Source organism: Homalodisca vitripennis, chromosome 3 (assembly GCF_021130785.1).
Source record: "Homalodisca vitripennis isolate AUS2020 chromosome 3, UT_GWSS_2.1, whole genome shotgun sequence".
NCBI classification, from domain to species: Eukaryota; Metazoa; Arthropoda; class Insecta; order Hemiptera; family Cicadellidae; genus Homalodisca; species Homalodisca vitripennis.
The window spans coordinates 98,623,112-98,651,085 of record NC_060209.1 but is presented as its reverse complement, the minus strand read 5'-3'; the positions used below and the strand labels follow the sequence as shown (position 1 = coordinate 98,651,085).

The following is a 27,974-nucleotide window of genomic DNA, read 5'->3' as shown; positions in this document are numbered from 1 at the left end:
GACTGTATAAAAGGCTTTGATGTAACTTTAATTAAAAATACTTTTTTCATGTCAGTTAGATCTATCTGACAATGCTATTAATTTCATCGTGAATTATTAGTTAGTATACAAATCCACGTTTTCTCAGGACTTTTTGTTTGCATATTTCACATATTGACAAAAAAGTAATATTTCTTTTGATATATTAGCATTTTTCTTTGAAACCTTGGCTTTAATCCTGTCTATACTACCATATCCAACAGCAAATAGCTGCTTCAATTACATCATAAATTTGATATACTCTTAAAAGTAATGTACCAAAAATCCTAGAAACCAGTTTTACCTAGCAAGTTTCAGTAATCTTGGGGTATTTTTATTTTAAATGTTTATTTTACTTTACCAAGAACCTCAATGTATTTTTCTTTCATTGACACATTGTAAGGAAATATCTTAATTATATCCTTAGTCTATAAGAATTGTGTTCCTTCCACTTCTCGGAATCTAAAACACATGGTCTCGTAGTTTTAATAAAGAGCTTTATTTGATTTGACGCATTACTACAGGATTATTGATGAACATAAATATAATTCCTGACAAAACAAAACAATCCTGTATAAAAGGGATAAAACATGTCAACACAAATCAAGACTGCTTTAAATATTTCACAAGAAAGCACACAATAAGTTAAGAATTGTAACAAGTAATCCTGTGGTGTACAGACGTTCGGTTTAGGAGCACATATGCTCCTTTTTAATGTTTGTCCTTCTGTCCTCCTGGCTTTTGAAAATTATGTAAAATGTCTGGATTTTTTGTAAACGCTTAAGTGTTCAAAAATATTAGCATCACGTTGAGAAACTCTTCCTATTTCTGAAGTCCCAAAGATAAGACCATGAAAAGATACTGCAGCGCACATGTAATGCATGGCATGTAAACTGATATTTCATTCAGTTGTATGTTGAGTGTTGTCTATAGTGTCACTGACTCACTGTTATTTCTATCCGCTCAGCTGTACCGGTGCTACTACCCCATGATTTCTTACTTATGTATTATAAAATATAGGTTAATTTTGTTATAATAAATTATATATTTTTCTTTTATAATGATAATTTATTATGTTTGTCTGTTGTAGCTTACTTATAATGTAATGAATCAATGCAATGAATTAATTCCAATTATTCCACAAAATTGATTTTTAATATCATTCTAAATCTTTAGGTTCATATCAGTTATAATTTTGAAAGGGAAAATCTCTAACAATGATTCATTCAATCTTATGCCACATACAAAATAATAGCCTCAAATAATACTTTTACCCATTAATATATACTTTAATAATATGAGTTACCTTTATATTTCCATTTATATGGCAAAACAAATCCAATTTCAGTTTTTTTTATTTGTGTTACAAGCAATACAGTACTAATTATTTATAATGTGTGTTTTTAAAATAATGTATAAATAAATGTTTTTCACAAATTTAATAAGAATATTTAATACTGTCCTCCTTTTTGCTTTATTGTCCTACTTTTTCACCATCAAAAGTCCTCCTTTTAGGAATTTGCATCTGGTCACCCTAGGGTGCAAATATGAGACTGGTGGAATTAACATTTTAAAACAGTGTTGTGACAGCAAAGGAGCATTTCATGTTATACCATATTTGCTTTGTTTAACTATGGCAAAACTAGTTTTAACCTATACAATATGAGTAAAAATACCAGGTTTGACTAATAGTAATTGTATAAAAAAAGTACATATTATCCACTCTTTTCATATGAAACCATCTATTACAATAATAATTTGATCTTTAATTAACAATTATTCACCGAACTTTGAAAAATTCATTAAGCATAAACAAATATAAAATGAAAGTATTTAAAATGTCTATCTTATCCTCAATATTGTAATTGTACTGTAAATGTTGTAACACATACAAAATTGTTAATTACAAGGGGCTGGAGTCTTCACAATAGTGATATACCATTATATACCCCGATATAATTATTATTTATCATAATTCTACATCTCACATCTCTACGTCTCTTAATGTTCTACTTAGGAAATCTCGAATATGTCAACTAGTTTAATGTACAGTATAAAGAGTTTTAGACAAACCTAACATTTTTTTATGTTTAGGAACAAACTTCAAAAGTCAACTTAGAATAGTTCTTTAAAATTATAAAAGCTGACTCCTAGTTTATGGCTGTTATAACATGTCCATAAGATGAATGTGTGAGATCATTAATAAACCCATATAATTTTGTACTGTACTGTGTAAAATGTTTCGATGAGAAATTGTCAATGTAACTTAATTTATAATTAATTGATCTTTCTTTAATTATTTATAGAAAATAAACTATATATTATATTAATAAAAGGTCAATGTTACATTTTGTAATTTCAATTGTCTTGTTTTACACATCCATTACAGAATTTAATAGTTAAAGTCAAAATTACATTTTTAATAAGCACAAAATACTTCATTACAAGTTTATAACTATAAGAGTGGACATTATCGCAAAGCACCAGGAGTTTCAAGTTTTAACAGTTTCCAAACGATTATGAGCTTTGTTAATGAGAGTGGTTCAAAATACTCGTACTTAGTTATTTAATTTAAATTCTCCACATTTTCTTCACTATAGAAATATTTTTCCAAAACTATTCTGTAACTACAGGTACATTGCCTTGACAGAGCATTCTAATAAGGATGAAAGAAGTGAAAAATCACCTACTTCCATAGTTTAAATATATTAGAGGAAATAATCACATTGAATTAATATTTTTTCAAATCAAAAACATATTTCTGCAACATACTATTCTTGAATCAACTTAAAAAAGACCACCTTTTACTTTTTTGTAGTGTTTATTAAGAAAAGTGTATAAATGACTCTACAGCTAATAGATATTACAGCGTTATTCACTACGTATTTCAAATTGTAACAAAATATATGTCTTTAATAAAACCCCTATCTATTCCTTTTCCAACACTCATATTTTTAATGCTTGGAATGCCACAAATCATCAATTGATGGTTTTGCCCACTTATGAAATATTTTTGAATTTGTGTCAAACAAGAAAATATACTGAAGCTAACACTACTAAGTTTAAAAAATCACTTACCTCAGCAACTTCAGCAACGTAAAGAGGAACTGTAGTGAAAATGATACCACCGCCCAGGCCACCGATGACTCGAGAAATATAGATCGGCCAGATTGAGGTTGAAAAGTACACAATGGCCCAGGCCACCAGGCCTATCAGCACTGACACGATCATGGAAGCCTTGCGTCCGATATTGTCCACTAAGTAGCCTCCTATGAATGGCCCAAATATAGACCCTATGCCTATCAGGGAACCTATCCATGAGGATTGTTCTATATTGATTGGCAGGAAGGAATCTTCAGCACTAAGTTTGATGAGAGCAGGGGAGGACCAATTGTACAGGCTCCCGAGGGAGAAGGCACCAACATTGGCTAAACAAAAATCATATAAAGATGATATAAACATTCGATTTTATATAATCATTGATTTAATAGATTCAATTAATAACCATAGTTAAACTATTATAACAAAAATCATGCTCATTCCTCTGATGCAAAATGGAAATTAAGTGAAATTCGCAGGCAACTATGAAACAATGTAATGGAAGGAACCTGGCCTACTCTAAAACCTTTTTCCTTGTAGGATGACTTGTAGGATTGGGTTTTCTTTCCATAGTCCATGATACAATAATTATATTAATAATTCAAGTGTAGTTATTATTGTAGTGTATATATTATATTATATTCATATATTTAAATTTTAAGTACACTGTATGTACAAAAACATGTATGAACAAATTATGAAACAAAATTAAACAAACTGTGTATTTTTATATATATGGTGAATGTAGAAATAAAAGTAATTGTAATTTTGAGTGGACTTAGATCCCAAAAACGTTAGAAAATTACATTCATTATCTATTTTATAGCTACAATAATAACATTACAGAAACACTTAATAAATTATATTTTCATATTTTATGTAATGATATAATTTACATTAAAATAGTTTTAGGTGAAAGAGGATATAATAAAATTTTCTAAATAAAACATGTTACAAAATTAATAATCATTGATTGTAAAAAAGTGATTTTTTGTTCATAATTGACAAAAAAAGGTTGTACATGTTCTAAAATGAACTTTGGCCAGAAAAATGATAATTTATTTTGATTTACTTCAAAAAAAAAAAAATTATTAATGACAAAGAAAACTAAGATTATAAATCTTGGATTATACAACATTTTTAAGCATATTCATATTTTACTACATACTAATAAGGTCTAACCTGCTATAACTGCCAGATAAAGGTTGAATCTACTCCGTTGGCCCATGATAGATAATTGTACAGGTATGACAACAGTAACAAGTTTGTATTTTCTCTGTTGGTCCAAATTGAGCCCTGAACTCAATACAACTAACTGCACAGTGCCTTGGATCACTCTGAAACAATGACACAATTTACTGATACAGTAAACATTGACAAGTCTATGATAACATGCCAATATTTTGCAAGATAAAAATAATAAAAATGTATGTAATTTTTATAAAATTTTGGTACCTGACAAAAAGTATCAAGCAAAAGTAGTTGCTTGATTTGCAAACTATCTAAAATGAGTTGGCATTGAAAACTATAACATATATATTAATTTACACACTAAAAGGCTTATCAAAAAATGGTTGAAAATCACTTATCTGAAAAAATTAAAATTAAAATTAATTCCTCAGTACATAATTCTTAGTTTTATACTGTATGTATTTTTCATTATCTAAAATTTAAAATCATAGCTAAGGAAAAGTGGTGGAGGAGTGTAAGTAGCAATAACTGTGTTGACGCCGACTACTTGTTGACAAGGAAATTGGTGTCAACGCAGTACAAGCATTTTTTAAACTTCTTCCAATCAATTTCATACATAATTTTTTCTTAGGATGATATTGCGAATCATTCTCTTAAAAAATTTTGACCCAGCAGCTGTTTAAACGTACATACAAAATACATCTGAGCCAAGTTAAGCTTTGTAAACTAAAAAACATCGGTATTAATTGTGTTTTATTTATTGTGTTATAAATTTATGACATAATTTGCTAATTAAAAAAAGCCAGTTAAGACACATTGGTTTAGTAGAGTGAAACGGCGCCAACCGCATCGGAAATACGACGATCCAGTCAGAAATGGCAGCGCATAATGTACTTCACAATGTGTACCTAAAACAACCCGCCATTTCTGATTGGATAAACCTTTTATGATGCGGTTTGCAGCACTCAACTCTACTAAGTGAGCTCTTTCAAATGAGGTATCACTCGACCCATGCTTCAATTTAAGATTTCCATGTTTTCCTCTGTGGGCCGTCCCCCCCATGGTTGGCATGTCATGGTAATAGCAAGGAAAAATAGTTTACATAGCCATATGACACTGTGCAAAGTTTAAAGTTGTTATATCCTATGGTTTTTTAAAACATTAAGCCGTACCCATACTTTTCAAACACCCTGTATACTGTTAATAAATTATAACACTCATATTTAAGGATAATCTACATTGTAGAGAAAAATAAACATTACTTTATTTTCAAATCCATATAGCAACATTTTGTGAGTTGATATGAACATCCTAAAAATACATTTTACTCTCAAAATTAGAAAGTTTAATACCTATAGTGATTGCAAATGTAATCTAACTTCTTCCAAATGGGATGGGCAGAATATTGTATTGAACATGATAATTTGTAACTAAAATGAAATGGCTAAATTACCTATAGAAGAAATTCAAAGAAATAACAAGTAAATCCAAAGAAAGAACATTGAACATCACAAGAACCACTCCCAAATCACCTGCAAAGTCGTATCAACTAAACTGAGACCGCTATAACCCTCACTGCTCTGGCAGTATAGCTATTACTATGATGTTTTGCAATGTGCTATTAACAAAAGTCAGCAGGGAGCATATTGAAGAATGCTGTTCTTTTGTTTTCCACTTCAATGCCAATATCTTCAGGGCAGTGCGTGATATTAAGTTTTGTCAATCCCCATAGTCACTCTGTCTCAACTAAACGTGAATACAAGTGATTGTATAACATAAAGTTATATTTACACTATGGAAAATAATGGAAAGATCTTTGTTTAACTATTTATCAATTATTTACTGACTAACTAAATTGTAAGATTAAGCATTACTAAATTGCTAAATTAAGATATTTAGTATTATCAAATTCCAAAATTAATTGAGTATTACCAGAAGGTTTCATAATCCATGTTATTATCAAATGAATACAGACTTGAAATTTTATAACAAAATGTGTTTAAATCTCAGAGTTAAAATACCTTGAATTTGCCATGAAACATATAAAGGAGAGTTTTATTACTACAATAAAGAACTTTTGGCATGCACAACTTGACTACATTTAACATCCATTGGTAAAAAAAAAAATAATTAAAATTGGAGATGACTTAAAGCAAATGTAATGTAAAGAAAACCAAAAATCAACACATTTTATTTTTGATACAAAATTGAAAATTTTAAAATTATAATATTTATAGATGATAAAAATACTAAAGAGCAAGTAGAAATATGTTAACTTGTAATTTAATTTAAATTGCTTAAATTTTTTATATTTTAATAATGGTTATGCACCATATAACTTTTATGAATATCCTTTAATAAATTGGCATATAATATTGATTTAATAGCATATAAAATATCAATAAATTATGACAACTGTACATCGGCTAAAACTACTTTTACATTAAAATTTTCAGTCATCCTGTTAATAAGATTATTTCCTGCTAGAATTTAAAACTATACAATAAAGAACTTTTGGCATACACAACTTGACTACATTTAGCATCCATTGGTAAAAAAAAAAACAATTGAAAATTGGAGATGACTGAAAGCAAATGTAATTTAAAGAAAACCAAAAATCAACACATTTTATTTTTGATACAAAATTGAAAATTTGAAATTATAATATTTATAGATGATAAAAATACTAAAGAGCAAGTAGAAATATGTTAACTTGTAATTTAATTTAAATTGCTTAAATTTTTTATATTTTAATAATGGGTTATGCACCATATAACTTTTATGAATATCCTTTAATAAAATTGGCATATAATATTGATTTAATAGCATATAAAATATCAATAAATTATGACAACTGTACATCGGCTAAAACTACTTTTACATTAAAATTTTCAGTCATCCTGTTAATAAGATTATTTCCTGCTAGAATTTAAAACTATACAATAAAGAACTTTTGGCATACACAACTTGACTACATTTAACATCCATTGGTAAAAAAAACACAATTAAAATTGGAGATGACTTAAAGCAAATGTACATGTAAAGAAAACCAAAAAAATCAACACATTTTATTTTTGATACAAAATTGAAAATTTTAAAATTATAATGATTTATAGATGATAAAAAATACTAAAGAGCAAGTAGAAATATGTTAAACTTGTAATTTAATTTAAATTGCTTAAATTTTTTATATTTTAATAATGGTATGCACCATATAACTTTTATGAATATCCTTTAATAAATTGGCATATAATATTGATTTAATAGCATATAAAATATCAATAAAATTATGACACAACTGTACATCGGCTAAAACTACTTTTACATTAAAATTTTCAGTCATCCTGTTAATAAGATTATTTCCTGCTAGAATTTAAAAACTATACAATAAAGAACTTTTGGCATACACAACTTGACTACATTTAGCATCCATTGGTAAAAAAAAAAACAATTAAAAAATTGGAGATGACTGAAAGCAAATGTAATTTAAAGAAAACCAAAAATCAACACATTTTATTTTTGATACAAAATTGAAAATTTGAAAATTATAATATTTATAGATGATAAAAATACTAAAGAGCAAGTAGAAATATGTTAACTTGTAATTTTAATTTAATTTAATTGCTTAAATTTTTATATTTTAATAATGGTTATATGCACCATATAACTTTTATGAATATCCTTTAATAAATTGGCATATAATATTGATTTAATAGCATAATAAAATATCAATAAATTATGACAACTGTACATCGGCTAAAACTACTTTTACATTTAAAATTTTCAGTCATCTGTTAATAAGATTATTTCCTGCTAGAATTTTAAAAACTATACAATAAAGAAAACTTTTGGCATACACAACTTGACTACATTTTAACATCCATTGGTAAAAAAAAACACAATTAAAATTGGAGATGACTTAAAGCAAATGTAATGTAAAGAAAACCAAAAAATCAACACATTTTATTTTTGATACAAAATTGAAAATTTTAAAATTATAATATTTATAGATGATAAAAATACTAAGAGCAAGTAGAAATATGTTAACTTGTAATTTAATTTAAATTGCTTAAATTTTTTATATTTTAATAATGGTTATGCACCATATAACTTTTATGAATATCCTTTAATAAATTGGCATATAATATTGATTTAATAGCATATAAAATATCAATAAATTATGACAACTGTACATCGGCTAAAACTACTTTTACATTAAAATTTTCAGTCATCCTGTTAATAAGATTATTTCCTGCTAGAATTTATAACTATACAATAAAGAACTTTTGGCATACACAACTTGACTACATTTAGCATCCATTGGTAAAAAAAAAAACAATTAAAATTGGAGATGACTGAAAGCAAATGTAATTTAAAGAAAACCAAAAATCAACACATTTTATTTTTGATACAAAATTGAAAAGTTGGAAATTTTAAAAATTATAATATTTAATATTTTATAGACGACAAAAATTCTAAAGAGCAAGTAAAAATTTGTTAACTTTTAATTTAATTTGTATTGCTTAAAAGTGTTTATATTTTAAATAGTGGTTATGCACCATATAACTTTCATGAAAGTACCCTTTAATAAATTGGCATATAATATTGATTTAATAGCATATCAAATATCAATAAATTAAATTATGACAGCTGTTCATTGACTACTTTTACATTCAAATTTCAGTCATCCTGTTAATAAGATTATTTCCTGCTAGAATTTAAAACTATACAATAAAGAACTTTTGGCATACACAACTTGACTACATTTAACATCCATTGGTAAAAAAAACACAATTAAAATTGGAGATGACTTAAAGCAAATGTAATGTAAAGAAAACCAAAAATCAAACACATTTTATTTTTGATACAAAATTGAAAATTTTAAAATTATAATATTTATAGATGATAAAAATACTAAAGAGCAAGTAGAAATATGTTAACTTGTAATTAATTTAAATTGCTTAAATTTTTTATATTTTAATAATGGTTATATGCACCATATAACTTTTATGAATATCCTTTAATAAATTGGCATATAATATTGATTTAATAGCATATAAAAATATCAATAAATTATGACAACTGTACATCGGCTAAAACTACTTTTACATTAAAATTTTCAGTCATCCTGTTAATAAGATTATTTCCTGCTAGAATTTAAAACTATACAATAAAGAACTTTTGGCATACACAACTTGACTACATTTAGCATCCATTGGTAAAAAAAAAAACAATTAAAATTGGAGATGACTGAAAGCAAATGTAATTTAAAGAAAACCAAAAATCAACACATTTTATTTTTGATACAAAATTGAAAAAGTTGGAAATTTTAAAATTATAATATTTAATATTTATAGACGACAAAAAATTCTAAAGAGCAAGTAAAAATTTGTTAACTTTTAATTTAATTTGTATTGCTTAAAGTGTTTATATTTTAATAGTGGTTATGCACCATATAAACTTTCATGAATACCCTTTAATAAATGGCATATAATATTGATTTAATAGCATATCAAATATCAATAAATTATGACAGCTGTTCATTGACTACTTTTACATTCAAATTTTCAGTCATCCTGTTTAATAAGATTATTTCCTGCTAGAATTTAAAAACTTATACAATAAAGAACTTTTGGCATACACAACTTGACTACATTTAACATCCATTGGTGTAAAAAAAACACAATTAAAATTGGAGATGACTTAAAGCAAATGTAATGTAAAGAAAAACCAAAAATCAACACAATTTTATTTTTGATACAAAATTGAAAATTTTTTAAAATTATAATATTTATAGATGATAAAAATACTAAAGAGCAAGTAGAAATATGTTAACTTGTAATTTAATTTAAATTGCTTTAAATTTTTTATATTTTAATAATGGTTATGCACCATATAACTTTTATGAATATCCTTTAATAAATTGGCATATAATATTGATTTAATAGCATATAAAATATCAATAAAATTATGACAACTGTACATCGGGGCTAAAACTACTTTACATTAAAATTTTCAGTCATCCTGTTAATAAAGATTATTTCCTGCTAGAATTTAAAACTATACAATAAAGAACTTTTGGCATACACAACTTGACTACATTTAGCATCCATTGGTAAAAAAAAAAAACAATTAAAATTGGAGATGACTGAAAGCAAATGTAATTTAAAGAAAACCAAAAATCAACACATTTTATTTTTGATACAAAATTGAAAAGTTGGAAATTTTAAAATTATAATATTTAATATTTATAGACGACAAAAATTCTAAAGAGCAAGTAAAAATTTGTTAACTTTTAATTTAATTTGTATTGCTTAAAGTGTTTATATTTTAATAGTGGTTATGCACCATATAACTTTCATGAATACCCTTTAATAAATTGGCATATAATATTGATTTAATAGCATATCAAATATCAATAAATTATGACAGCTGTTCATTGACTACTTTTACATTCAAATTTTCAGTCATCCTGTTAATAAGATTATTTCCTGCTAGAATTTAAAACTATTGAGTTTAGTATACATACTGGAAATTAACTTATAATTTGTTATACTGCACATAAATATTAAATTAAATTGTATTTTAAATTTGTCAGAATTGAAACTTTTTAACTGTAGTTGGTTTATTTAATCATTTTATTTATAGGTTGTAAGTGTAAAAAATCAAAACCTGAACTTGTCTGTGTACCTTATGCACAAGTAAAACAAAATATTTACTTAGTATTTAATTAAATTGTTACTTTTTTCATTTATGCCAAAAATACAAGTACTAAATAATCAGGAAAATTAATTTTTCAAGTCATACACTGCAGTTATTTTACTTCCACGCATAATCAATTGTATCAAAGTTAAATTACACATCTAACAATATTAGAGTAAATAAATTATAAAACCAAGTATCATAACTTTCACTTTTACAAAACTTGTTTTTGAATATTTATTCAAGTATTTATAACTTAGATCACTGTTGTTATTGTATGAAAAAGCAAAAAATAATTAAAGACTTACAGGTAATATGTGTATTCAAATGTGGTCCAATTTATCTTGAATATTTTATGGAGCAAAATATAAATTAACTGTTAATTTGAAATTATTTAACAAGTGATGGAGTATTTTATATTTACTGAATCTATTTGTACTGATATATGTTCACTGTCTCAGTTTTCCTAGTTTAATGTACGAGACCAGTCACGGAAATTTACCCCAAGCAAGTCAGCTCTAGGAAGTATAGGTGGGATTGTTTGTGAAAGTAGGTCCTAGAAGACTTATAAATAAACAATACACCAAGACTTCCTGAAACTCTCTCTTCTATATTCAACTGTGTCAAAACCTGGTGACGAGTCCTTAATAATACATTTACTAAAGTGTTTCTTCTTACCAAAAACATGTTGTACGTTTTCAAAAATAACAATAAATATTCAATTACACAGCTTTAATATTTTTGCTATTATTCTTTACAAGTAAGTATATGCTTTTAAATCGCTTTTAATTAAATTTTAAAGTCAACAGTATCCGTTTGTCCTTTGAAACAATCTCTATAAAACACCAACAATTGTAAAACATTGTTGCACAAGAATAAAGAAACCAAAGTTTTTAAGCTGTAGACCTATTGAACACACATCCATTTGAATACTGCCAGCGATTGAGCCAACTCCCTCCAGTAAGTAGAGTAATAATTAATGTATAATGAAACCAAAGCTTTTAAGCTGTAGACCTATTGAACACACATCCATTTGAATACTGCCAGCGATTGAGCCAGTTCCTTCCAGTAAGTAGAGTAATAATTAATGTATAATGAAACCAAAGCTTTTAAGCTGTAGACCTATTGAACACACATCCATTTGAATACTGCCAGCGATTGAGCCAGTTCCCTCCAGTAAGTAGAGTAATAATTAATGTATAATGAAACCAAATCCTTTTGTGGAAACTGAGATAAGAGATAACATGAGTCATCAGTAGATATACGAATGAATAATAATTACTTTATAATTGTAAGTCTAATCTCAAGACATTGTAGAACTTCATTAAAATGGCAGAAGTACTCTCAGCAGTGCTGTCTGACATTGTTTCATTAGGTACTCTTTTGGTTTAGCTTTATAAAATCATACCAGATGTTTAACGAAAATCTTCGCATTTAATTAACAAGTGAGATTGTAGTCAGGACCTGTCTTAGTTTGAACAGGGTCTCATGAAGCTTTTACTATGAGGCCTCTCAATTTGACATCCATTTGAAGACCTCCTGCCATTGCAACCACTATAATTGGATATCATGTAAACGCAGTTTGAAAAATAGAGAACACGAAATAACATGTAATGATATTAATACGTTAATATTTAATTATTAAATAAAATTAGAAAGTAAATTAAGTTATTAATTAACACAACAAGATTGCTATTGGGGAATTTTCACAGTTCTTAAATAATTGTTGAGATTACAATATGAAAATCTAAATTGTAATAGTAATAATAGTGAATATTAATAATAATAATAAATCATAAACTATAAGTTATGTTTCTTACTGAACTTTGTAAGAATAAAATTAATTGCATAGAACTAATATTCACAGAAAAAAGACATAATGAAAAAACTAAGATACTTAATTATAAGTACTTAATGTGTAAAATTAGAAAGTAAATTAAGCTATTAATTAAAGGGGTTAAAGATATTGAGTCTGTCTATTATGTTAATTTTAAATATAATCGTACATTTTTTACCTTATGTAAATAGTAGTAGCTGGGAAAGACGATTATTATATTAACTACTAGCAGTTACCTGCAACTTCATACGCAATTATGTATGTTTTGCATGTGTATGAACATTTTCTGGTTCCAGTGAATTATATTTAGGATACCGATGTTAAATTTGCCTTGGTGCCAAGACCAAGAAAATATGTAAAAAGTGTGTTTTTATGGCCATTGTAATCTACTTCTATCACAGAATCTTTTTGTAACATAGTTGATTTTGCCTTGTTTCCATGATCATGAAAATATATATACAAACACAGGCCTGAGACACCTACTTCTGTCAAAAGAGAACCAAGATGGGCTTTTATAACAGTTTTTAAATTTGTAGTAAATGTTAGATAGTAACTTTGTCCATTATATCTGGCATACAGTAAAACTTATAATTTCATATCTGGATTCTGTGTTCAATAGTGATTCCAAGCAGGGGTGCCCAGCCCCCCCAAGGGCAATGGCGCATGCCCCCCCCAATCCAAGTGTAATGCCCCCCCAAAAGTACCCCAATACCCAACCCCTTTAGTTTTTAACATTAGTCAGTGTTATGACAATAAAATTCACATCTTACATTCTAATCTTCCAAAGGACATCATTTACCTTTGGTCTTGTGAGGAATTCTTTCTGTTTTCATTATTGTAAAAAATATATACCACTGTTTATTATCTTTTTTAGAATAGAAATAAAGTATCTTTTTGAATTTTGATATAATTTTTGACACTAGCAGTGCATCCGTTCTTTGTACGGAGGACTAAAAAGTAGTAAACAATTATTATAGTTTTTATATATTTATATGTTTATCAAAGTACTAGATTACATCAGGAATAGCTACATGACAAATATTTTTAATATATAGGATATTAAAAGGTCAGTAAGGGAGGCTTTGCCTTTTAAATGTTAAGGTTACTTATAAAAAGTTGAATAATAATATCATTGATAATTCTTTATTGCAAAAGAATATTGCATAGCAACTTTGGTAAACATTCATACAATTTTGGAACGTTTATAAAAAGTTAGATTCCATCCAAAAAAACCAAAAAATGATTGAAAAAGAATTGAAGAACTGAAGGTTAAGGTTATCAAAGGTTAAGGCAATGAAATAATAGCACTTCAATCTTCAATGTATATGTCATTTTAAACCACTTTTATTTATAAGTAATTATACTGTAGTTCCAATAGCAATTATAGTCACTAGTCTAGTATGTTGCTGTCATGAAAACAATGAGATACAATTTACAGCTGATCATACAATACAATCCAAATAGTACAACATATTATAATCCAAATAGTGTTGTAAACTTTATTTCATAAAACGGCATGTATTAAAAAGTTTAATAAATGTATTAATTTAATTTTGTTTCTATTATGGTGGAGGCATCATGTTTAACAATAACCAGAGTTTTTCACAAGTGAATGGAATAAACATAGCTGTAAATTAATATATAATGTTGGCAAGTTTAGGTATTCTAAATTATTATAAATTGGATTAGGTTGTTACTGATGTTGTGTTGTAGTTGTATTTACTTTTACATTACAAGAGTAAATAACAAAAATCTAACAAAATGTATCATTAAATGGTTTTGATTTTTGGAATAAAGATATCATCTGAACAAGTACATTTTGTAAATTCTATCTACTAATACCAATAACAATAACAACTTTTACAAAAAAGAAAAAAGTAATAAAACATTACAATAGTTACTTGATTACTGTGTGGTAAATAGGGTGTAAATTTGAAAGGTTGAAATCGGCTTCATTTGATACTTTTTCTTAAATTTTTGACAAAAAGAAGTTTTTTTCTTTGCACACTTGAAAGTGCAAACCTGTTGATGATTTCTTCATTTGAGATCTGTTTTAGAATTTCTTTCTCGCAAGAAAGAATGAGCAAGCTTGAAAGCCAACTATCCCCCATGGTGCTTCTTAGACGATTCTTAACTATCTTCAACCGACTCATAGTTCTCTCAGCAGAACAACTTGTGACTGGCAGAGACAACAGTATCCTATAAATTAATACTGAGATGAGGGAATCCTGATAGATTCAATAGGCACCTGTATGGTCTAATAAATCCTCTTTTCACACCCAGTCGTCAACATTTTTCTTTTTTCTTGAACTTGTCAGTCACTGTAACGTCCTCCTGTTTCTTCATCTTCATCATGGTCAGAACTTAAACTATCCTCGGGGTTAGCAGTACTGGTTCTCTCTGATTTCTTCTTCTCAGACATGACATCAGAAATATCTATGTCCAAGTGAGTAGCTTTGTAAACATCAATGAAGATGTCTAGTTCATCTACAATTAATTCCTTGTCTAGATTGTAGTATTCACAAAGATTCTCAATTGAAGATGGATTACATTTTAGGCCTTTTTTCTTATCATCTACCATCTTCAAAATTCCATCATGAGAAAAATATCCCATCTGCGACACCATAGCCAGAGAACTTTCTGGAAATCTGTCATTTAGCTGGTTGTAGAGAGAGTCTAGAACGTTGAAATAAATATCAACCTTTTACTTTCTTAATAGGGTCTTCTATGCATTCCTCAATTGCCAACTCGTCCATGAATCTTTTCCTTTTTCTGATTCGTTTGTCTGGTGGGTAAAGAAATGTTGTGTGTTCTTCAGCAAAGGAAGTAATGCCACTTTCAATCTTTTCCCACGCCGAATCTTGGCGCATGAACGCCAGTTTTTTCCTGTGTTTCTTTAATAACTTTTTGGGACTATACTGTAATCAATGGTAGTGACTGAAAACAAATTGTTTATGGGAGACAATATTTTGAACAAAGAAGATGCTATGTATATTGTGCTTATATTTTCAAAATCTGTCATTTGCTTTAGGAGGCCTATTGCTTTGGCTTTGGTGTTGTTGTCAGAATTCTTGTCAGTCGACAAATCTTGCAATGTATCTCTTATTGTTTCAAAACAACTCACAATGGTTTGAAGGGCGTCAGTTTTACTCGACCACTCTAGTACTGGAGTAGTCTGTACTCCTTTTTAAGCGTCTCTTGCTTCTTTTTTCCCCCTTTTCTAGATTTTCGAGCAAAAGGTTGGTGTCTCCTGTGGCCTGACATGAAAACATACAAATCTTCCAAGAATGAAAACAAATTCCTCATTTGACAGCATATATCAAGGGACTGCTCTACAACAAGGGCGAACCTGTGAGAGCAGCACCATACATAAAAAGCTTTAAGGGTTTTCTTTTGTGACTAGTGATTTGAGACCTTTGAACTGCCCTCTCATGTTCCCTGCACCGTCCATACTCTGGCCCACTATACCTTTGGGATCAAGGTTTAGGGCTGTTAAGCATTTTCTTTAGCTCTCTAAACAACATTTCCCCGGATGTATCCCCACTTGTAAAAACCTTCACCAAGCGCTCTTTTGGTTTTACGTTTGATATTGTAGTTTGTTGTGTATCATCCATGTGCTCAATGTAGCGAACTATGATAGTGGTACATTCTTTTTACTCACATCCTGGGTAGAGTCTAGTATAATCGAATAAATGTTGGTTAAATTCACACTTGTTACAATTTTTTATTAACTACCACGTCACTCATTGTATTGATAATATCAAAAATATTCCTGTAACTCAAGAAATTAGATCCCAGTCTTACATTCTCAGCCCTTGCTCTATCAATTTTTTCAAGGTAAACTCTCGCATCTGGGCTATATTTTCCTATAAGTCTAAATAACCCTAACAGCTTTCCTTCTAAAACATCGTTTTTTGCGAAAGGCAATCATTTCCTCACTCAAGTAACTACAACAATCAATGACAACTGACAGGACTTCTCGGTTTTGGTCAACTGCTCTGTTACATTGTTGAGCAAGGCTCGAATCTATTCTCTTTTGTGAGATCCATTGAATTCTGGCAACCTCTGCAGATTATATGATTTTTGGAAGTCTCGTGGAGTAAAAAATCTCTTTCTCCTCTATGCTCTGTCCACCCTCTGTAGCCGGTTGTTCCCCATACAGACCGTTCAGTTGGAAGTGCAAATAGTGTGCAAGGCAAACAAAATACAGCGTCCTTTTTGTTACTGTACACTAGCCACTTCCTAGGTGGCAAACAAAATACAGCGTCCTTTTTGTTACTGTACACTAGCCACTTCCTAGGTTTCCCACTGTTATTGGGCAATATACAATTTTTCCACAGAGGATTAAATTTTCTTCCACCCGTTGAAGGAAATTCGGTACTTTGGGATTATATACCGACCACACCAGTATGAAGAACACAAAAATAGAAATTTATAGAAACAAACATGATAGAACGAAAAAACAACTCTTCAATTACAAAATTACAAACTTACAAGCATTTCCCAGGTATTGTGATCGGTATTGTTGTCGCTGTTATCTTATCTTTCTCGAGAATCCTGATTACGGCAGGCCGCGCGGCATCACGTGATTTGCACGGTACATCATTGCCTTTCCATTACAATTCAATTTATATTTCTGATTAGCCCCTCTAGAATTTGATATTTTACTGATAGGTACTATCTCGAGGGATGTTTTTTCTTTCGTCGACATCAGCGCGGGGCAGCACCGAAGGTGCTGTCGAAGCCCGCGCTGATGGCCGGAGGCACTCGCATTTGGTGGCGGAATGTGATCAAGAATAAAAACAAGTTTTGAGTGTTTTTTTAATAAAAAGTTTTAGTTTGGTAAATGTTTGTTTTTGTTGAATTTTTTGTGTTTGGAGAAATGTAGAGGTAAAACACGGAAGTACAACAAAGCGATGCACCAGCTGAACGGGCGGCGAGACTCTGCAATCACGTTATCTACTAGACGCTCGACTTTGACCTCTGTCTGAGGATGGGGAGGTGTTTTGCGATAAGACAATTCCTGTTTTATATTGACGAAATATTGTTCTCTACGCTAATCTAGTAATCAGTAGAAACGAAATGTGAAATAACGATTCATGTCTGGGTGTGGTCGGTATAATCCCAAAGTACCGGAAATTCTATTGATGATAAGTCTTGATTTTCCAAATTAGAGCCACATTTATGTCTTCAGGAGAGAGCTTGAGGTTAGCATATGAAGCTGGATCACTGTGATCTTCATTAGATGAAATATTCGAGTCTGGTTCATCTACATCACTTGTTTCCAAAAATTGTCAGGTTCCTGTTTCTTCCAGTTCTTGGTTTGATCTACAAATATATACAAAATTTTTTTAGTCTGTGAGAAGTTATTAAGCCCTAAGCTAATAGGTTTTAAAATTCTCAAAAAAATGGTAGGCCTATTGCCTATAACTTCCAACATATGCCTGAAGAAAATTAACCCTTCTATGCACGCCAATTCTATGCTCTACCCGTCGATAGATAAACAACCAAGAAGCTTCTGAACTCTAACGGGACTTTGGCGAACTACAACAATATTCAGACAGTGAAGAACGTCAAGAATGTTGTACACGGTTTATATTTGTATTCAGTATTTGGGTCAAACTATTTGGGTACATAACTATTAGGCCTATGTTATAACCTAACCTAACTCCACAGAGTGCTGAACAATACCAAAATACCTATAACAGTGAATACGGCAGAACCAAATCAGACTTTGGTTTGACTCCTCAAATACAAGCTTGGGTAAGTTAGGCTATACCATACATTTTACAAGATATGTTTTTAGGTAGGTTGGATACATAAAGGCTTAGTATTCGTGTTAATCGTGTTTGCCTCTATAAAACAATATAACAGCCTGCGCCCTGCGCCTAGGCCTAGACATATTAAAATTTTGACTAAGTAAAAACCGTTTTTGCCCCTTAGGTTTACATTAGTTAGTTATTACAAAGTTAGGCCTACCTTTGTGTTTCTAGTTCAGAGTCTGTGACTTCTAGTAGTGGTTAGAGTAATTGCCATCAGTCCTCGATCTCGCTGGTAGATTTATCTTGGAAACTTTCTGATGTTGGCTCAAAAAACATCTTCATCTTGGTCTTGGGTAGGCCTACTCGTCAAAGCATGAGGGGATGTCATCCAGGGATGTAGATTGGCTTGGGCTTGGGTCTGGAACGTATTTTTTGCCATGGGCCGTTGTCGACTTTTATTTCAACCACTTTATAATTGATTTTTAAATTGTTCTTAAACTTGTAACTATGTTTCTTCTTTACAGTGATCCAACCATTTGTCTTTGCGATGGATCGTGTTGCACATCACTTCTAGGCATTTAAATTTGTACGTTTTTGCTCTCTTAGGCATCTTTAGTTTTAGTTATGAACAAATCACAAATCTACAACATAACATAAGACATACCATACGCATAACAAATACACGCACATTCAACCTTCATTAACGTCCGTATCCGAGCTTCTTCAAACGAGACAGTTTTGTTTTTGTTGCAATAGGTACTCAAACTCAAAACTCAACGACTCACACTCACATCAGTACTCTAGGGAAGTTATAGCATGACCGGTGGGATGCTCGTGAGGAGTGGAGGAGTTGAGCGCGTGGGGGCACAATCTAAAGTAGGGGAGTGAATACGGTGCTACTAACCCTACTGAGAGTTTTTCGGCTCCCGGCTCATAGTGGTGGCGGGAGCCGAATATTGTAGTGTTTGCCAACATTTCTAGACCCTTATGTTCTTTCCACGGTGGTCTTTTATGATGAGCAATTTAATATAGGAGACCTTGAGAATATTTGAACATTTCTAGACTCTTTTGAAGTTACGGCGACGGACTTTTATGATGGGGAATTCAATACAGGAAATATTGGGACCGATGTACGTGATCTTAACAATGACTATGTTCTGCCGAAATTGTGTTCATCATAGCTTCGCCCTTCTTAATGAGTTCGTAGTAGAGATACCTGGTGGTAAGAAAGGGTTCTCATAAATTGGGAAAGGGTAGGAATTTATACTATTCTTGATCTCCAACGACGACAACAGTTCAGAATTGTAATTGTTACGCTTTGTTAGCCATTAAAATTCAATTTATCATATACTAACCGTGTAAGCTTCAGATTTACGATAGTAGATACAATTATACACTACAAAACTTTCAACTGACATAGCCTAGCTGCTAAATTAAAAATTAATATAAAACTGGTTAAACTAATTTGTCAATATACACAGTAGAATAAGAAAAAACTCAGTTTTATCTACCAACTTGTATCAAGTTAATTTAATGATGTATACTTAAAATAACAATAACGCCAACGATCCACACGCAATAGTTTAACATAATAAAACCCCGTTGTCGATGAAAATTATTTATTGTTCTTCGAACTACACCCAAATCAAAATTGTCCAGATTACTTTTAGTATGTTTGCGTTTTCTCTTACTTTGTTGTGCATACTAAAAGAATTGCCAATTGGACTTATTTTTTTTCCTCCTTCAAAATTTGTCTCAGCGTACTTTTAGAAATTCCAGTTGCCTCTACGACACGCTGTTGAACTTTTCTTCAAATTTAGAAGTGTGTTGGTTTCTTTCTGCTTCCCGTTTCATAAAATGGGAAGCACTTCTATTGCTTGGCCGTGTATAACCTTTCTACCTCCAATTTTACTTTTTACACTATGATCCATCTCAAACTCTTTACTTAAAACGTAATGAGCACAACGCAATTAATTCACAAATTGTATTACAACTCGTGAATTGGCACAAGCGAATGTTTTTTTTGGCGGCACGTGTAGAAGACTGGAGACCGAAGTTCACAAGGCTAAATACAGCAAGAGACTGAGCCGCTCCACCCCCCCACCACTTTAGTTCCGTCTTTGCCTACGGCGCATCTCGAAGTCACCGGTCATGCTATAAATTCTCTACTATACATCACTAACGGCTGTGATGTGACTGTGACAGACAGCAGACGGCAGACAAGACAGTGTTGCCAGTTGAGCCACTGCCAACCTAATCGCCCTAAACAAATAAAATATTTCTCTTAAGGAATTTACACGGAGATCCTGGAGTTAGTTTAAACGGCGGAATAATATTTAGCTATGGCAATTTCGATCTTGAATCTTGATGATATGGTTAAATGATTAATCAGTACTTTTAACTTAACTGTTTGAGTATAATTCTCATTTCTCTGGTTATCGTCATGGTTTAAAATGTTAACATAAAAAAAATCATGCCCCCCCCAAAAAATTTTGATGGCGCAAATTGCGCCATGCCCCCCCCCTTCTGGGCACCCCTGATTCCAAGAAATTTTGTTAGTATCAAGCTACTCTACTACTATACTACTAGCTACTTACTACTATAATGTAAGAAAAATTATAATAGTAGTTAAATTAATCAAATATATGGTTATGGCGTCATAAAAAAATATTAAAAAAACAAGGTTTACACAGAACAGTTAACTATATTAACAGGCTCTTTCAATTAATAACATTTGCTTGCAATAATGCAACTTTAGAGACCAAGATGGAATTTTTCATAACTTTAGAGACCAGTAGGGTGTGGCCTGGTGAGATTGTCGAAACAGGAATAAGCCTGTATGTTAACTAGGGACCCAAGAATGTTTATGTAAAATTTCAGTACAACCAATCCAGCAGTTTGTATGTGATTGAGCAATATACACAGAGATACCATTAAATTTTTATGTAATAGTACTAATTCCACCCAATAAATAAAATAAAAGTATTCAGATTTTCTTATAAGCCAATTAAAAACTTCTTTGGTACTAAGAGCATTCTAAAGTATTACAGAATTAATAAATTACAATATTAATGGTATCAATTATTACAAAAATAAAATTATAAAATAAACATTAGGAAGAAATAAGTGACTTTTTAAAATTCATATTCACTAAGAACCTAATAAAAAAGTCCCTTCTTAGCTTTACCACAGTAAATTTATGAACACAGCTCATGTATGACTTTTTTATTATTTCTTTTTATTTCTTTTTTTTATTAAATTTTTATATAATAGTACTAATTCCACCCAATACATAAAATAAAAGTATTCAGATTTTCTTTACAAGCCAATTAAATGCTTCTTTCGTATCAAGAGCATTCTAAAGTATTACAGAATTAATAAATTACAATATTAATGGTATCAGTTATTACAAACATAACAATATAAAATAAACATTATGAAGGAATAAGTGACTTTTTTTTATTCATATTCACTAAGAACCTAATAAAAAAGTCCCTCCTTAGCTTTACTACAGTAAATTTATGAATACAGCTCATGTATGACTTTTCTTTATTATTTCTCAGTAAATGAATAAATAACAAATTTTACAATTATTATAAATAACAAAAAGTACGGAAGAATATAATCTAAGATGTAATTTATTTTACTTACAGGAAAGTTTCAAGACTTAACACGTGGTTTCAGAGCCGATGGAGGAGTGAGATGCTTGTGGTCTCAGGCCCAGACTGGAGAGGAAAAGACTACCCTCTTATCAGAACCAAAAATTGACCTTGACCACTGCAGGTGCCTTTCTGAGCTTTGTTTAGAAATCTTATCAAGAGTTCTGTTATGTTATTGGTTTAAGATTACAACTTTTCAGCTCATCAATTCATTCCTATCTTATTTGGAGTACCTTGCAGGGTAAAGGTGGGGGGTAGATCCTTCTCCACCCCCTTTGGATACTGGTGGAGAAGTAGTAAGAGAATAACTTTCAATACTGTAAGTAAGATTATGTACTTAAACACAGAATGTACAAGACATTTTTGGTGAATCCTCATAATTTTCTCATAAATTATAAGGTCTCTTAAATATTTCTGGATTTATCTATTGTAGCATTCATGGAATTTATAGTAAGAATTCCTACAACGTGAGGTAGTCATGGTACCTGTATTTGTCAGTAACATATGATCCTAATAAATTTAATAGTAAATTTGCCAATGGTTTGGGATAGGGTCAGCATAAAGCCTTGGGATAAAAGTAATTTAAATATTTCAACCATCTTTCTTGAAATACATCTGAAACTGAATTTTTAATAAAAAATGTCATTAGAAACCAGAGATGTTGAACTTTATCGAGAAAGTTTGAACAGAGTTTTACAAGCAAATAATCAAGGTTACAGTGAAATTGTCAAAAACAAGTGTTTAACAAGCATTAACTAATGGAAAAGGAAGTTTACTAGTGGTCTGGAGGAAGTGGGGAGTTCTTGCAATGAGCATTAAAACCTAAAAAATGGCTAATAATTATTCATATTAGATTGTTTTAGAAAAATATTTAAACTAACTGTTTGTATTTAGTAATTGATTATAATACAATAAATAAATACAGTATGTTTCAAAAATACTTTCAAACTTTTAAAATGTATATTATAATTGTGTTAATATATTATAGACCTTGTTTGATGTTATTTTTTTACAAAAAGATCAAGTTGATGATAAGGTAAAACCTAATGAAACAGTAGAAAACACAGTTACAGTTGCATGTAGGATTGCTGTCTTCACACGTGTATAAACACTGTGGATTTTATCAACAACTTTATGCAACATAATTTTGTTACTCATTTTGGCATGATATTCTAAAGTAGCCAACAATTTATAAGTGGCATAATCACTTAGAAATTGAGATCTCTGTAAAATAAAAATATCCACTTCATCTCAATGCATCTGACGATGTTGTAGAACAAGTGCAGTGAATGTTTGTTTCAACAAAATCAACCTGGTGTGCTTTTTGCAAACAATGCATCAACAGATTTATTAGGAAACTATATTTATTGATGTCACTTTTTCACTTATCTGGTAAGATTAATCAATGCAGTAATAAATCTAAGAAGGTGAGTCACATTTGACCCCTTCCTAAAGATTTTTTAAACATAAATTGTTTTAGTTATCATTTCATATACTGTAAAAGTAAATTTTAGGCTCAAAATGCATAAACATTTGTTTTAAGATGATTTCTTTTTTGCATTTTATGGACAATTCTGGGGGTCCCGTAACCCCTATTTCATGGGAGGTATTCATAACTCTCAGATCCCCCAGTTGTGACCCCTCCCCACACTTTATGCTAAATCCGTTCCTGAATATATGAACCTACCTATATGATTTGAGGTATTGAAAATTTACACCAAACTTTGAAGTATGTCCATAAGAGAACCAAACTTAATGATTTTTATCATTGAACAAGAAAAATGCTTTGTTGCCTTTTCAAGAGGAAACAAACAACAGAATATGCTGGTCAACTTTTAATCCAATACATTGGTGAGAATGACATAGAATGAAGTCTAGTTTTCAAATAATTCAATTGCTGCACTAATACCGAAAAATATTTGCAATTATATTAATAAATGCTTTCCAAGTAAGTGAGTATGTTAAGAGTTCTATTTATATTCCAATTTAATTTGAAATATTTGATTATTTAATTTCTTATTGTTTATTAGTTCAAAATTCATGGATAAGAATCTCAAGTCTGAAAGAAGAAAATCTATAAACAGGATAAAGATTACGTTCAAACAGATTAAAAAACTAATTTGAATTAGTCGTCAGACACGTAACTAATTTAAAATGTTTGCTAAGATATTGTATGTGACAATTTGATGTTTATCCAATTGAAAATAACTAAATATTTCTGTTACAAATCTCGTTTGGTATTATGATATACAGGGTGTTCATTTGAAAACTTGAAACTTATATTAAAAAACTTATAGCCCAAGTATGAAAATTCTGTAAACAGAGTGTGTTGTACTAATTGTTAAAAGGTTTTTTGTAGTATTAACATAATTGCTAATTTGCTATCAGTATTTGTAAGTAAACAGGACAAGCAAGTGTCTTATTATTTTTTTATCTTTCTTATCTATAGTTATTGGAGATTGGTCATAAGCGTCTTTCTTTGGTCATGTTTGGTCATGTTTCAACACACCAAACATTTGGGAATGCAGTTTAATTTCACACAAAATCTTTTGCTTTTTGGCAATACCATTACATTCAGTAAGTAATGGTGTTGTGTTATTAGCAGTAGTACAGTAGTTTGTAGACTAATAATTGTAATGTAAAAAATTACATTACTGGTTGTTGATACCAAATGGCTTGGCCGAATGAATTTATTTGTACCAAAATACAGCATTTTTATGAGCTTCAATTTGAGGTGTCACAAGGTATTAGTTGCCATTTCAAAATTTTGGCTTTGGGTACGGGGGGCACAGGGGTAAGCACTGCCATTTAAAATAATTTTGTTTGTTCCCCCAATTAGTACTATACACTCCCATTTATAGAATTTTGATACTTGGGCTATTAGTCTTTTAATACTAGTTTGAAGTTTTCAAATGAACACCCTGTTTAAGGAAACCAAATAAGGTTAGGTATATTAATTAGCACATTAGTATTTAGAGCATAATTAGAGCAAACCAAGTTCTGAAAGGATATTAATAGACTGTAAAATCCTTATAACAAATTGGACTCTAAAGTGAGTGAAAAATATCAAAGTAATCTGTCAAAAATGATTTGCCTGAGGACTGAGTCCTTAGAAGTCAATATCCCGTTATCTGTTGTTATCTCAACTCTATAATGGGCAGGACATCTAATAGAGGGCCAAGAGAGATTTAACTTAATAGCCTAGAAACTGAATAACACAAATTTGCACAATAGACTATAAGCTATACATTAAGTTAATAGACATTAAAACATTCATCAATTTTGTCCCTATTAACGAGTTAAAAAAAATTATATTCCTGTACAAATTAAAAATGAAAGTAATAAAAAAGCATTTAGTGTAAGGCTTAAGAGTGAATCTCCTGCTTCTTCCAAAGATATTTACTTAGATCCTGAACTTACTAACCAGTTTTTCCTTGATTCAGTCACTGAGCTCTCAAACAATCTGCCACAGAATAATTCTCCTTTCATGGATTTATTGGGTAATATTCCTGTTCCTCCTAACTCATTTCAGTGGAAAGAAATTAAACCAGATGATTTAGTTAAAATGGTTTTCTAAAACTCTCAAATTCCAAAAGTATGGACTATTACTGGTTATCTAACAATATAATCAAGAAAACCATCCATGAAATCAAAAGGCCATTGGCTATTGTCTTCAATAAATGTCTGGAGGCGGGTTTTTTCCCTGACTCTTTAAAAGTGTCAAAAGTTATTCCGATTTACAAAAAAGGTGACAAGGACAAGCCGCAAAGTTATCGTCCAGTTTCTATTGTCCCCATTTTTTCTAAAATTTTGGAAACCATCATGCACCAACAGCTTTTTTTGTATTTTGAATATTTCAATCTCCTGTCTGAATCACAATTTGGTTTTCGGCCAGGCAGGTCCACAACTTCAGTGGTGTTGGAGGTTGTTAGTCATACCCTTGTGGCCTTCGAGAGGAGGGAATCAACGGCTCTATCTCTCTTAGATTTAAGCAAAGCTTTTGATTGTGTCCCCTTTGATTCAATCATTCAAAAACTCAAATATTATGGTATTTCTGAGAGTGCTTGTCAGATTATTACCTCTTATCTATCGGATAGAAAGCAGTTTGTATCTATTAAGGGGTGTAATTCTTCAATGAAAGAGGTAACAATTGGAGTCCCACAGGGGTCTGTATTGGGACCTTTCTTTTTTACTGTAATAATTAATGACCTGTCAGTGAACTTAAATGTAAACTCAGTTATCTATGCGGATGACACGTCTCTTTTCTCGAGTAACCGATGTCTGGACGTTCTTCAAACAGAGATTGAAAATGCTCAAACCGGAGCATTAAATTGGTTCACCTCCAACAAATTACAATGCAATCCAGAAAAAACTCAAAATCTGTTGCTGAGTTTAACATCTAAAGAAAAGCCTCATCCTGTAAAGTTGTTAGGCTTTGTTATTGATTCGAAATTGACCTGGGCTCAGCATGTAAATAATGTGTGTATAAAAATCTCGAGAGTCAGCTATTTACTATGGAAATTAAGAGCTTTAATATCAATAGAACATCTGAGGTCTTCCTATTTTGCACTGTTTCAATCACACTTATCTTATGGTCTAATTCTTTGGGGTCATTCTTCTGGTGTATCGGATATTCTCATCATACAAAAGAAAGTCGTCAGAACACTGTGTGGAGCCAGGTATCTTGAACACTGCCGACCTTTGTTCATCCAAGCTAAAATTCTTACAGTGTTCAATTTGTACATCTACCATATCCTTATCTTCAATTTGTACATCTACCATATCCTTATCTACACTAAAACTAACTTACATTTATTTTTCACTAGGCAGCATTTTCATTGCCATTTGACTAGATTCAGCCATAAGCTTGACTTGCCGCAGCATCGCCTATCAAAAACAGGCTCCTCACATCAGGTAAATTGTGTCAAATTTTTTAACAAATTACACGTTTCGGCTCATGACACTCCATTATCTAATTTTAAGCACAAATTGACCACCTGGTTACAGAATAATCCATTTTATTCTGTAGAGGAGTTTTTACAAACTGATGTTTGCCTTATCTTTTAAGCATAAGTAGCCTATTTATCTGTCTAATTGTTCATTCATGAAATGTCTTATTTATGTATCTTATTTAATAGCCTGTTTTTAATGTATAAATGTGACTGTGCCTATTTCATTGTAATGATCAATGGCAATAAAGTATTTGACTTTGACTTTGAAAGACATATTTAATTAACCTACCTTTAAACTCAATTGAGGAATTTTACCAAGCTCAATATTGAAATATTTTAGATAAGGTAAGATTTTCTAAAATTAAAAATTTGATTGATATAGTATATTAGTTTGTGGTATTATAGATGCTATTCTTTGTATGTATGTACAATTAAAGAATAAAGAGTTTTTGACTTTGACTATTTGTTATTTATGCCCTTCTAATTATTGAAGTGAAAACTTCTTTAGGCGCGTTGAGTGTTTTGGTAGAGGGTAAAATCCTCGGTTCGCGTCACCGACATGCTAAAGTGGTTTCCATGGAAACGTTAATAATCTTTGGAAAATTTGTTTATTCTATTTTAGTCACTTTGTGCTATTTATGATATATTAAACGCCTAATACTAAATCTACGCAATGTAATATGCTAATGATAATAGTATATCTATAGCTATGTAGAGCCAGACTAGCGCACGCGCAGTAGCCTGTGTACACGTA

The 27,974-nt window shown here is 30.4% G+C and overlaps 1 protein-coding gene across 1 annotated transcript in view; it reads right to left on the bottom strand.

Annotated features, from left to right (window-relative positions):
• Positions 1-22,395, bottom strand: part of LOC124357238 (facilitated trehalose transporter Tret1-like) — a 28,322-nt gene extending 5,927 nt beyond the window's left edge. Inside the window, exons 1-3 of the mRNA XM_046808793.1 lie at positions 22,261-22,395; positions 4,300-4,454; positions 3,097-3,446 (exon numbers count right to left, since the gene is read on the bottom strand). Of these exons, the coding sequence (XP_046664749.1) occupies positions 3,097-3,446; positions 4,300-4,345 (396 nt within the window). The 5' untranslated portion in view covers positions 4,346-4,454; positions 22,261-22,395. The remainder of the gene's footprint in view (positions 1-3,096; positions 3,447-4,299; positions 4,455-22,260) is intronic.
• Positions 22,396-27,974: the final 5,579 nt, after the last annotated feature.